The 12437-nt window shown below is 32.9% G+C and overlaps 1 protein-coding gene across 2 annotated transcripts; it reads right to left on the bottom strand.

Annotated features, from left to right (window-relative positions):
* Positions 1 to 171: 171 nt before the first annotated feature.
* On the bottom strand, positions 172 to 9348 carry LOC137816600 (RNA pseudouridine synthase 3, mitochondrial). Of its 2 annotated transcripts, XM_068619802.1 has the most exons (10): positions 9116 to 9348; positions 7958 to 8287; positions 4569 to 4640; positions 4246 to 4404; positions 4071 to 4118; positions 3903 to 3983; positions 1433 to 1549; positions 1201 to 1302; positions 935 to 1093; positions 172 to 763 (listed from the first exon to the last, which is right to left on the bottom strand). In XM_068619802.1, the coding sequence occupies exons 2-10, from the start codon at positions 8285 to 8287 to the stop codon at positions 389 to 391; spliced, it is 1443 nt and encodes a 480-aa protein (XP_068475903.1). In that variant the 5' UTR covers positions 9116 to 9348; the 3' UTR covers positions 172 to 388. The 2 variants fall into 2 exon arrangements, with proteins under 2 accessions (XP_068475903.1, XP_068475904.1); XM_068619803.1 differs by lacking the exons at positions 7958 to 8287; positions 9116 to 9348 and adding an exon at positions 7452 to 7578.
* Positions 9349 to 12437: the final 3089 nt, after the last annotated feature.

Here is a 12437-nt window from a genome sequence, read left to right on the forward strand (position 1 = left end):
TGATAATTTTTTTCAATACAGTATCAAAGTCTTAATCTACCCACTTCCATTCTGAAATGGATCGTCTCAAATAAGATTTTGAAAGAGTATATGTATGTAATTCTTCTTGTTTAATACGAGTTATACCTCAGAATTCGTTATAAAAGTCTCCAGAAAATATGAACAAATTAATAACATGAGTACATTGATGCAGATATATATTCAACTCATCAAAAAGTGAACTCTGACAAATCAGAGAAGTTTCAATATGTTGCTTCAATGTACTTGGACTTGAACCTGTGATAGAGTAACACTATAAATTTTGAATAGCAAAGCATACCTTGCCTAAAATGCTGGTTAACACTATTTTCCCTTCAGTTAATTAACAAATTGCATCATGCAATTAAGTTCAGACTAAATACGATGACATAAGATTCCAACTAATTCTCATATGGGATGGCATTGTTGCCACAAATCGTAGAACTTCAGGCTGCTGGTTAAGTGAACTGTGTAGTTCTTCTGAACTATTGTTCAAAACATGTAGAAACTTAGCAATGTTGGGGAGCACAAGTTCTCTGCAGTGAAGATGCAATAAGGGAACCTTCGATAAAACACTTCCCTTCTGAACATCTAGGCCTTCTGGCCTACGCAACTTGTATGGTTTTCCAGTGGTTGGCTCGATATCGATTCGTGGCATTTGCTTCCATCGACTGTGCACAAACCAGCCATACTTGTAGTCACCCACTATTGGTGTGCCAAGTGCTTCAGCGCAATGAACGCGCAACTGGAAAATGGGAACAGAAATCACATTTACTTGGCAAAACAGAAATATATTTAAACAGGGAACTATTTCAAAAAGTTAACTGATATCTTAAACTTACCATATTTGAACAAATAAAGAATTCATCATGCAATAAACAGATGGAGAGAGAATACAAAATTGATACCAAGATACCTGATGTTTTCTGTAAGTAAGTGGACGTAACTCAACCCATGAGCATCCATTTATCTTCGGACCAAGCACCCGAAATTCGGTTACAGCCTCTTGGCGTGGTTCTACACTCGAATGATTAGCTAGTATTATCCTCTCAGTCTTCCCATCATTTAGAAGCACCTGGAATAAGAAGGCGTGCAATCAACAAACAGGAAGGTGGCAGCCACATTAAACATGTTATCACTGAATGCATATAAAGAAGAGTATAAAAATGAGAGATCATAAACCTTAGAAAGAGGAGCATGAATTATGCCTTCCTTCTCCTTGGGAGTCCCTATGACCAATGCCCAATACCTCTGATACGTAGCTTCACATGCATCATTCCAAGCCTAAAACAACAAATCAATGTTAAAATTCAAATGAAAATATCAATCAGTTGTCCAGAGTGTTTTCAAAGATTCACTAACTAGACACGACGTACAGAAAATAGGAGTTCATTATTTCTTGTATGTAAGGCACCTTACAAGAAGATTTGGCATTGTTAATGTTAGTGAACAACCATTGGAGATGAGATGCACTATCTTTAGTTCTCCCCAGTAAAAGGATGCCACTGGTCTCTCTGTCAAGACGGTGAACCTGAAAAGGGCCAACAAAATAATTAAGTGTTTTTAATATGCAAAAACCATTTGTAATGAATATCTTCACAGTCCAAAACAGATTAATAGAGTAGAAGAGCTGAAAATTTAATTACACCATTTGACATACTATGAAGAAAATAATCAATGTTTTGTTAGTAGGATATTAAATGTACTACTAGAAGCTTCTTGTTACTACAATATTCTAAAGATCTCTTTCTAATAAGTACTTTATGGCTAGAGTTCTCTATATATAGAGGTTGATGTACTGGTTCAAATAATTCAATTGAATAAAAAATCTTCCTTCATCCAAATTAATCCTTTCAACTTGGTTAGGGGCCCTGCTTCTGCATTTCTTCTTTACTGTTTAGCTATGGTTCTTTTTTCAGGTTGCCTGAAATGCACCGATTTCCTTTGATTATTGGGGTAGCATGAAGTGCACCCAACTGGTTGTTCTATCACCACTCTCGTTGTCGTCGCTAGTTGTCACTGTCGCCAAAGCTCTTTGTCTTACTGTAACGTTTCGCTTAGGAGGGAGGCTAAGGAATCCCTATTATTTATCTTAGCATAACAACTCCACTAAGCAATTTTGATCTTCCACACTTTCCTAATGATAGTCGCCTTAATGGTCAAAATTATATCCGATGGGCTCAATTTATCGGACGCACCTTAAAGGATACCAGTAGACTCAACCATATAGAAGGAGAGGCCATATCTCAAGATAATCCTAATTTCCAAATTTGGGACAATGATGACTCACAAATTATTACATGATTATGGGGATCCATGACTACAGAAATCAGTACAAATTATATGTTCTACTCCAATGCCCATGCAATTTGAGAAGACCTTGCAAATACATATTCCATGCAACAGGACATCTCTACAAGTTATGAGTTAGAAAGCAAGATCTTTGGTGCCAAGAAGGACACTCCTCTTGCATAATATTATGAAATGTAGAAAAAGGTTTTGGATTGATTTGGACTAATATCAAAATTTGAAGCTTGAAAATAGCAAAGATGATGTCACTCTTTCTTAGTTCGTTAAATGATCCCGGATATTTAAGTTCTTATCAGGATTGAATTCTGAATATGGCCCTGTTAAGGCACGAATTCTTGGAAAGGAAAGACTTTCTTTTCTTTCTGATGTCTTCTACATTGTCTAAGGTGAGGAGACCTGTCGAATGGTCATGATGAATGAGACCTCCACTGAAAGAGCTGCCATGTTCTCTGGAAAGGGTTCCAAACGTTAAATCCTACAAACTTCAAACTCAACTTAAAGGTAAGGAAGATTGTTGGTGCTCTCATTGTCACACTAAAGAGACCTGCTTCGAGCTACAAGGAAAAGAGAAAAATCTAATCTCAATTGTCTAGTAGAATTAAAAGGACAGCCCTTAGGGAAGGCTTATCATGCAACTTCAAATTCTGGAAATCCGGACAAGACTCCTTCATCATCTTCGATTGAAGAAGGAACGTTTGCTTTACATGTTAAAATTGACAACTAAAATCTCTCATGGAGTCTATCAGAAGCTACCTTCTAGTACTTGCTATCTAACCATGACTGGTAAGAACTCCAATTCCTCTTTTAATGTTTCTAAAACTTCATGTAAGGACTCTTGGGTTCTAAACTGTGGTGCGACAAACCATATAACCCCTCCCTTATCTCTTTTAACATCATATGTTTCTCTTCCTAATAATCACATTATTGTTACCAATGGGTCGTATCCCAATAACTAGATGTGATAATATTTCTCTTATGTCATCTCTAAGCCTTTAAAGTAGGGATGTCAATGCAGATATTTTAACATGTTGGCCACTTAGGCTCGCCCCGCATAACCCATAGCACGTGCAGGCCCGATACAGGGTGGGATTGGTCAACCCGCATACCTTAAAATTCCATTTCAGTCTCTAAAAGTACATATAGCCAGGCCAGACAATCCTAAATGACTCCTTCTACGCACATACGAACAATAACAAATGTAATAATTGTCAGTGAGAAGGACACAAGAAGAAAAATATTCAAAGATCAACAAAGATAGATTGAATACTCGAGAGTCTGTATCTTTTTTAAGCATAAGATATATTCATTGTCTTGGTTTCAATTATAGGACTGTGCCTCAAATGAATCTATTCCTATTGATAGTTCGCTTGAAGGTTTTTCATCCAATGAGAAACTGGGACTAAGCTAGCAAATTGAAAAAACCATTCAGAGTGGCCACAGATTTTCATCTGCTAATAATTTAGTAAAACTGGGGTGCCAGCATATCTAACTGAATAAATATCTATTTGTTAGATGAAGTATATGCCAAATCGTTCCCCTGTAACGATGAACAAGAAGAGTTAAGAGTAGTTTACTAGTTTAGGGCCCTCATCATAATCATAGGACAGTGCAGCAGCTGCCAATGCATCCATGCTATTATGAACTGGTAAATTCCCCTAACAAAGTCATAAGCAAGAAATTAAAATCACATAATAAACTCAAAGTCAATTAGTGTAAAAATGTGAAAAAATAGAAATTAGAACCTTAACCGGCAACTTTGGAGGTTTATTAAGCACAATAATAGCTGAGTCCTGAAAGTATTACATTTGAGCACAATACGCAACAAATAAAATATATTTTAATGGAATTGAACAATAAGAATAGCAACATAAGACTGTAAGAAATAAAATAAATTTGATATTGAACAAAAGCGTATACCTTGTAAATCACAAGCCTTTGCAGATACTTAATTTCATCAGCATTTGGATATAGTGTTCCACAAGGAATAGCATCGTATCTTTTGGAAACCCTAGTCTCAGCAATTGATACAGGAACGTGAACTCTGGCACCATGTTTCATCACTTCATTAGGTCTAATCTGCAGTTAAGCTGTAAAGTTGTAGTATTATTAAACCTAAAACAAATCTAAAGCAATTGACTAAAATCTGTTGTTGAAAAACCGAGACAGACGAAGAGGAAATTACCCAGAGGTTTTTTTCATAGAAAATAGTGAATTAACAGGATAGATATAGACATGAATACCTTTCGCATAGGTTTCATCAGATTTTCTTTCTGAGTGTAAGAGTCAGCAGTAACTTCGTCCTCCATTTGCACCTAGAATAGGAAATTAGGAACAAGGCCTATAAGTACACTTATCAATTACCATATTTATATCTGACCATTAGGTATGAACTAAATAATATTTAATACAGAAATGTATATGCTAATATCTTGTTAGTTCTTCCAATTTGCAAAGAAAATACAGTTTAACAAGAATCTCCCTTGGAGTGTAATAACTGAAGTCATCATAAATAGGAAGGAATTACTTCAAACTATGGATGAAGTAAAGAGACAGAGGCAAAAGTAAAAGCTCTACAAAGTTAGGAAACTTTTAAAAAAAATAGGCAATAGTTTTCAGGAAATAAACCCTTTGTTTGGGTATAGAGTTTGCAAGGAAACAAGAAAAGACTTCTTAGTAACCTTAGGTTTGGTTACATGTATAAGAGAGGAGTATTTGGCCTCCTTCCCTTCTCCCATGCCTTCCATATAAGGAATTCCTTAGGCTATTTTGTAAAGACTTTTACTTCGGAAAGAAGAGTCATTTATATGCAAAAGCCTTATGTAGTTGTGAACTCGGTCCAACTTGCGAGTCTGCAATCGAGTTGGCGAGTTCAGAGGGAATTTTTAAACCCAAATCTATATCGTTTCCTCTATGGAATTAAACAAATTCACTTGTTTTGTTCGTCTCCTCCATTTTTGCTCACATTTTGTTTGTGGTCGTTGGTTCGTGTTTGTCATTGTCATTCTCTTTGTTCACCATTGTCTTTGTTCGTCGCATCACCATTGCATGGTGGTATGAGGTTAACTATGTTTGTCATCATCGTCTTTGTTCCAATTGTTCACCACACTACCACCTGTGTAGTGGTGCGTTGTCGACTGATGTGGTCGCGCTCTACAATGATTTTTTTGTCGTGGCCATCTGGTAAAATAACGTTAGATATGTTTGGTTTGGTCGTGCTCTGCAAAGATTTTTGTTTCTTTCTAATTTTTAATTGAAAATGAGAACTAGAGCAGGCAAGGGATTAAATTAGGGTTTTTGAATTTTGTTTTTTAATTACAAAAAATTCAGTTTTTTAAATTCAAGTTTTTTTAAGGTATGTCTGGGAGTGGATCAAGATCAACTCAAGGCAATCCAAGTGCATCCTCGTCATATAAAAGTAGTAAAAATGTTGTAGGAAATAAACCAGATATTGGATAGCATGGGATATATATATATATATAATGGGAATGGTAAAAAATGAAATGTAATTATTGTTCAAAGATTGTTAGTGGTGGAATATTTAGATTCAAGCATCATATTGTTGGAACTAGGGAGGATTCTAAACCATGTGCTTCAATTTCATAAGAATAAAAAATTTGATGATAAAAGTTGTTGTAGAAGCTAGGAAGCTTTATTGAAGAAAAGAAGGTTGAATATAATTGATGAAGACTGAAAAGAAAGTAAGGGGGTTGAAGAAAGACAAAGTATGTTTGGTTTTAAGGGAAAAGAAAGAGTTGGTAGTAGTAGGGGGAAGTTCAAGTTACTATAAATCAAATAATTTAAAAAGGCTATAAAGAAGTTGGTGCTCAAGTTGTTGAATTTTTTACACAAGAGTGCAATTAAAAATCCAGGTTCTGATGCTAGAGAGAAGCTCTTGAAGCAAGCAGTGCACCAAACTGATATAATCCATCAAGAATATGGGGATGAGTGGAAGAGAACATGTTTCACAATTATGTTTGATGGGCGGACGGATAAAAAAAAGGTGTTCTATTTGTAACTTCTTGGCGAATAGTCCTAAAAGGACTATTTTTCTTTAATCAGTAGGTACCTCATTCATCTCAAAAACAATGTGATGAAGATGATGATGGAGAGGATGATGTCACTAGAGGATTGGACATAGAAACTTGACATGTGTCCATTTCTAGTTATTTAATTTCTGTCTTTAATAATTTATGTTTTGTAATATTTGTATGAACATATTTATTCAAGGTACTTTGAACTTATATAATTGTCATTCGCTAATAAATGTAGTTATTTTAGTATTGCAAACTTATTTGTTTTAACTGCTTTGCTTAATTATATTATTGAAATATTGAATTAGTATGTTATTTGTATAAATTATTATTTTTTTCATATGAAGTAAACTTGTAAGAGTTACGAGTTTACGAATTGAGTTTATGGAGCTCCCACGAGTTTATGTAGATCCTCGAGTTTGATAACCTTGCCTACAACATCAAAATTCAAGCAAGAACTTGAATCCACTCTTCCTCATAGCTTCCACAAACCTACATCATAACCAACCAAGAAACCTTCCAAGATTCAATCAAGAAGCTTTCTACAACCAAAAAGCAAGCATAAGCAACCCCATGCCTTAAACCATGGATTCTTTGCTTAGAGCTTGAGATAGTCAACCCTCCTTCAAGAGCAACCTTCCAAGATTCTCATCAATAGCAAACAGAATATTCAAAAGCATCATGTATACAACAGCAAGCACTTCCTTGCTAAGTTAGCTCTTCTATTATAGGTGCCTCCAAGACCACCAAATTGAACATTATGACCTTCTTAACACAAAGGAATTACAATAATTGGAATTTGGAAACAAATCAAGCCCTTATGTTTTTCATTGAAATTAAGGTATAATTTGAATATGAAAATAATTTGTGAACCACAAGTTTAAGCAAATTCAGTTACTTGGTACATTGGCCAAGTTCAATATTTTGTAGGAAATGAGCACTGGTTCTATTATTTATTCCTCCTTTTATCTGCTTTTATTGAAGGTGTAAGCACTAAGGTCTGTTTGTGGGAGACGGGTGAGTAGGAAATCAAACCTACAATGTTATCACATGCTAACCCTTACAGACTTGGCTCTTAATCTTAATTCTTACCATGTGTTGTAACTTCTATGTTCCCTCGAGCATATGAAGATTCAACCTCTCACCAATTCTTTCAGAAAAGGTCCCAGTAAGGATTGTACAACCAATTTAAGAAAATGTTAACAAGTATATAATAAGATTAGGCAGCACATCAATGTTATCAATTGTGGATTGCGGAAATAGAGGAAGTCCAATAATAAGCTATATCATACAGCAGAAGTCACATAACAGTTGAAATATATGATACATATCAATTCTATGTGTATATAAAAATATGTCATCTGCAAACAAAAATTGGCATTCTATTAACTCAAAAGTTCAATTGGCTGAAGACTTATCAGACATGCCAAGAGGATGCAGGACGCATGCTGCAATGCAACCATAACAATGATAGTGAATGCAATAAGAGTTGCAATTGTGGAGTCAAGAAATGTCACTGTGATAGCACTATAGCGCCTATATAACAACACCGCAGCAGCTAAAATAAATTGTAAATACAATAAGTAGTAGATACTTACAAGACCCTCTCTGAAATGGGATTCAATGACAGAACCCCATGCACCCTTGAAGTAATACTTAATCCAATTCACAGCAGTAACATAATCACGCTGTCCAGGATCACTAGTTGAGCTCTTGGCAGGCAAGGGGTGACCAGGAAAAGGAGGCAATGATAACAGTTGTCTGGGTTTTGGACCTTCTTTAGGAGCATCCAGGCGAGCAACATTGTTAGATACTCTGATTACTGGTTCAACAGAAACAGGTCTTGGGGGTTGAATTCTAGAGTAGTGCCTCACTACAAACAACAGCCATGAGCAGCTATTATTATTATTCCTCACACGATTCAACATCTGTAGCCAACAAAGGAAAACACTAGTTAGTTAGCAGAAACAAATGGACTGTTGGGCCTTTATTTCTTTATTCAAGATAGAATGCTTCAAAAGTAATCACATTCAGTAAAAAGGTAAAAGTTGAACCAGAAAAAAATGAGAAAAAAAAAAGGACCAATGTTTAACAAATGAGAAAGCTTGCTAATGTTGTTTAAGGATCGCGTTCTCCCTCTCTTTTCATTTATTAGTAGTTGCTAAAAAATGGCTTTATTCATCTTGCATGTCATGTGACATTTTTGTCAAAAGTTGTGAAGCTTTAGATTGCTCAACATACTAAAATTTACACGATGCCTGGACCAAACCTCCACGCAACATCAACAAGAAACCTCAGCTTTTGAAAAAAGCATGCTCAGTAGTTGGTTAAACTTAGAGGAAATCGCAAAATTTGTCCTTCAAAGTGTGAGGCATTGATAATTTCATCTTAAAAGAAGAAAAAAATTGTAAAGAGATTTCTCAAATCGCATTCTTCACACAAAATTCATTCTTCCGTTAGCTTGTTTAAAAAATAATTGTACAAGTCATCTCTTCCTCTGCTTCATCAGAAAACTCACTTATCTTCATATTACTCAGCATCGATACACGGTTTATGGCCAAACTGATTCAGATAGACCTGGCAGTGAAGACACCAACCCCTTCTTCCAAACAAAACTAACCCACCCAATCACTATCTCAACTTCAATGGCCTCAAATCCACATTCCAAATCAGCCTCAAATCAACATCAATTTAAGACATTATGTGGTTTTTACAGCAGTGAAGAGGCAGTATTTAGGGGATTAAGAATGGGTTACCTCGATTGAAAGCTTCGGAGCGGCTTAACAATAGGGTTTCGTCAGCGTCGGAAAGTTCTTGAAGAGTTTCAAGACGGCGTCAAGGGTTTCGTCGCCGGCGACGAGAGCTTTGTCGGAAAGAGGGAACTGGCGACACTGTGTGAGGAAAAGGAACTCAGCAATGTTCTGCGTGAGAGATAACAGTGTGAGAAGAAGAGAACTCGCGGGTTTTTTTCTAAGCGATTTTTAACCACGTTTTTAAATATAAAAAAAATACTTAAAAACAATAAACAATAATAATTTAAGTTTTTTTAAGTTTGAACCAAAATATCTGATGAGTGAGAACTTCTCTTATTTGAGCAAAAATGGATGAGATTTTTGCTTGAACTGGAACTTTTCTCGTTTGAGTAAAAGTGGACTTGAAAATAAAATTAATTTTATTGCACCATTTTAAGCGAAAAATGCTAACTGAAACCTCATAAAACTGATATTTTTTAAGTTTTTTCTAAAAAAACTAAATCTCAAAGAGTAAATTTTCCAAACATATCAAAACAAAATTTATACCATATTGCTTAAAGTTGTAGTATCATAAAAGTTCTTATGTGAACTAATATATATAATTCATTATTTTTATACTAACTTCATTGTTTACACTTCAAATTATTCATAATATAATTTAAAATATTAAATAACTTGTTTAAATCACCATCAACATATATTTTATCAAATCAATAAATTCATCATGGTTATATTTTCACATTCAATCTAAATCAAAACACCAATTTACTTAAAGACAAACAAATTTGAAATTGGTGACCGTATTACTTCCACATTTATAACCTATGGTTCTATTGAAAAATAAAAACTAGCTCTCCTTACCTGAGTTTGAGCATATGTGCTCATAAATAGTTCAAATCCTACAAAGCCTAAAGGTAGCTTAACCTACACCACAAAATCCTGATCAAATATCTACCTATATTACTATAACTCTAAACTAAGACTAATCCTGAAGCTAAAAACATTACATGCAAAACATTTACCGAAACAAACCTAAAAACTAAAAAATTACTCAAAGGAAAAATGAGCAAAATTGAACTTACTCTAACTAGGATTATGATCGGGTATCAAAAAGTTAGAGAAGAGGCATAGGAAAGAAAAAAGATAAATTATAGAGAGACAGTTATTCTTTTAAAATAAAACCTCAAGAATAATTTTTTTTCTATTCATATATTTTTTCACTTTAATAATCAAATATTAAAGTGTCATTTAAAATATATCACTTCTAATCTAAAACTATTTTTTAATTATATTTCTTACAAATGTATTTTTAAGGGATGTGAAAATTTACAATTTTTAAACTTATAGACTTATGCTTTCATATATTTTTTATAAAAAGTGTTATGAACTATTATGAAACTTGACATCTTAGCTAGATGAGATTCAATGCTCCATCAATCATATGTCATTACATGAAACATAACATAAAAGAGAAAAAAGAACAAACAAATATAGAGAACTAAATCAAACTCATGCAAAAAAATACAAACAAAACTTCTTATGATAGTCTAAGCAAAATTATATGTATGGAATTTTATACCTATTATGAAAGAAATCTAAAGAAATGTTAGACGACACACTGATATACCAAACATATTTAAGTATACCAAACATATCAACTCTAAAGAAGCAAGTTCATCATGTTGCCCTCTCTAAAAATATGAAAAACTTTAAATTCAATATCTTTACAAAAAGACAAATATTTATTTCATTTACAATAGACCAAAATATAAATATGTCTGAAAGAAAAAGCAATACCTACAAAGGTAGAATCAACCTCCTCTTTGTTATAACATGTTTAATAGTAATGATAACTTTAATAAACTCAACAAAGAGTGAAGACTCAATTCCAAGGAAAGAAGAAAAATTACCAACAAACTCCCTCATACTACTCCCTTTTAAAATTGCATCAAGGTCAAGAGAATCTCTAACAACATCATCAATATTTACTTTAATCCAATTAATAAGAGACAAACTTGATAAAACCTAGATAGACTTTGAAACTTTTTTGAAAACGGTTATTTCAAATAAAAAAAATATATATCATTATGTAATAATTATACTTACATACATCGAAAGAGTTAATATAATAATATTGAATCATGGTGTTTGATAGAAGTTCTCGATAAAATAGACAAATTTTAATTATTTTAAATTATTTTTTCTTTGTAAGAAGGATGATTTGTTCCCGTGGTTAAGTCAATAATTTCCATCATAATAATATTATTCTATTTTTATTGTTACTTGAGGTGTCAGTATAGCTTAGATGTCAAATTGTAGTGATACCTAATATAAAAGTTTTTATTTAAAAAAAATCATTTCAATAATATTAATAGGCAATTAAAAAAATTCAATCAATTATCAAAATTCACTATTCTCACAACTTGAAAAATATTACACACTTTTAAAAAAAATCTACACTAGAAATTTTGAAATATAAATGCTATTAAAACTCATTTTTCAACACGGTTTCTTACTATTAAATTCAATTTTTTTTAACTTTTTTTTTATGTCATGTACCTTGTTTAATATTTTTCTCTCTTAATTTATATTTTTCAATCAATTCTGACTGACAAATAAAAAAATACAAAATTTATTCTATCTTATAACAAAATACAAATTTTTAAAATAATGTTAAGATATGCATTGCTAAGAGAGTAAAAGTTTGAAGAAAAAAAAAGTGTGTAAAGAAGAAGGCAAATTCTCCCTTTACCATATCAATTTCAATATATACCCGATCTTTTTTTGAAAATGAAAATGTCTCTTCAAAATGACGAAAATAATTTTAAACAAAAAGAGGTTGTGGATAAAAAATACTTATGAAACCTTTTTCCAAAAATATTTTGGATTTAGATTTCGAAAACATATTTTTAAATTCTGGAAAATCTTATCTAGAATGCATTTTTAATTTTGTGTTCCAGATTTTTTTTAAATATATTTTTTTGGTTTTGAATTATATTTATTATTTAGGATTTGAAATTTCAGAATAAAAATAATTTTAGAAATTTTAAAAAAAAAAGGATAGAGTGTATAATAAAATTGATATGATGCAAGAAAAAAAAATTGCCAAAGAAGAATGGTGTGCAAACTCCCCTTTTTTTGAACCTACAAGAAACAGGCCTAGAATTTGAACCCTATTTTGTACAAACTTGTAACAGTCTCAACACGGTCTCATCTTATCTTATTAATTATTACAAGTTAATACAATGTTTTGTCTAGTAGCTGACTGGGTCCCCCTGCCTCAGATGACACCAACTTTATAACACCTTCACCAGAAAAAAAAAGT

Source organism: Phaseolus vulgaris, chromosome 1, assembly GCF_000499845.2.
Source record: "Phaseolus vulgaris cultivar G19833 chromosome 1, P. vulgaris v2.0, whole genome shotgun sequence".
In the NCBI taxonomy this organism is placed as follows: Eukaryota; Viridiplantae; Streptophyta; class Magnoliopsida; order Fabales; family Fabaceae; genus Phaseolus; species Phaseolus vulgaris.

What these genes read in the sequence shown, in the direction of transcription:
- LOC137816600 (XM_068619802.1), bottom strand. Translation starts at nt 8,287, where the DNA reads ATGTTGAATCGTGTGAGGAATAATAATAATAGCTGCTCATGGCTGTTG. An exon ending in ATGCCAAATCTTCTTGTAAG is followed by an intron (nt 1,303 to 1,432) that starts GTGCCTTACATA and finishes TTGTTGTTTTAG; the next exon opens with GCTTGGAATGATGCATGTGA. An exon ending in TTACTTACAGAAAACATCAG is followed by an intron (nt 764 to 934) that starts GTATCTTGGTAT and finishes CCCATTTTCCAG; the next exon opens with TTGCGCGTTCATTGCGCTGA.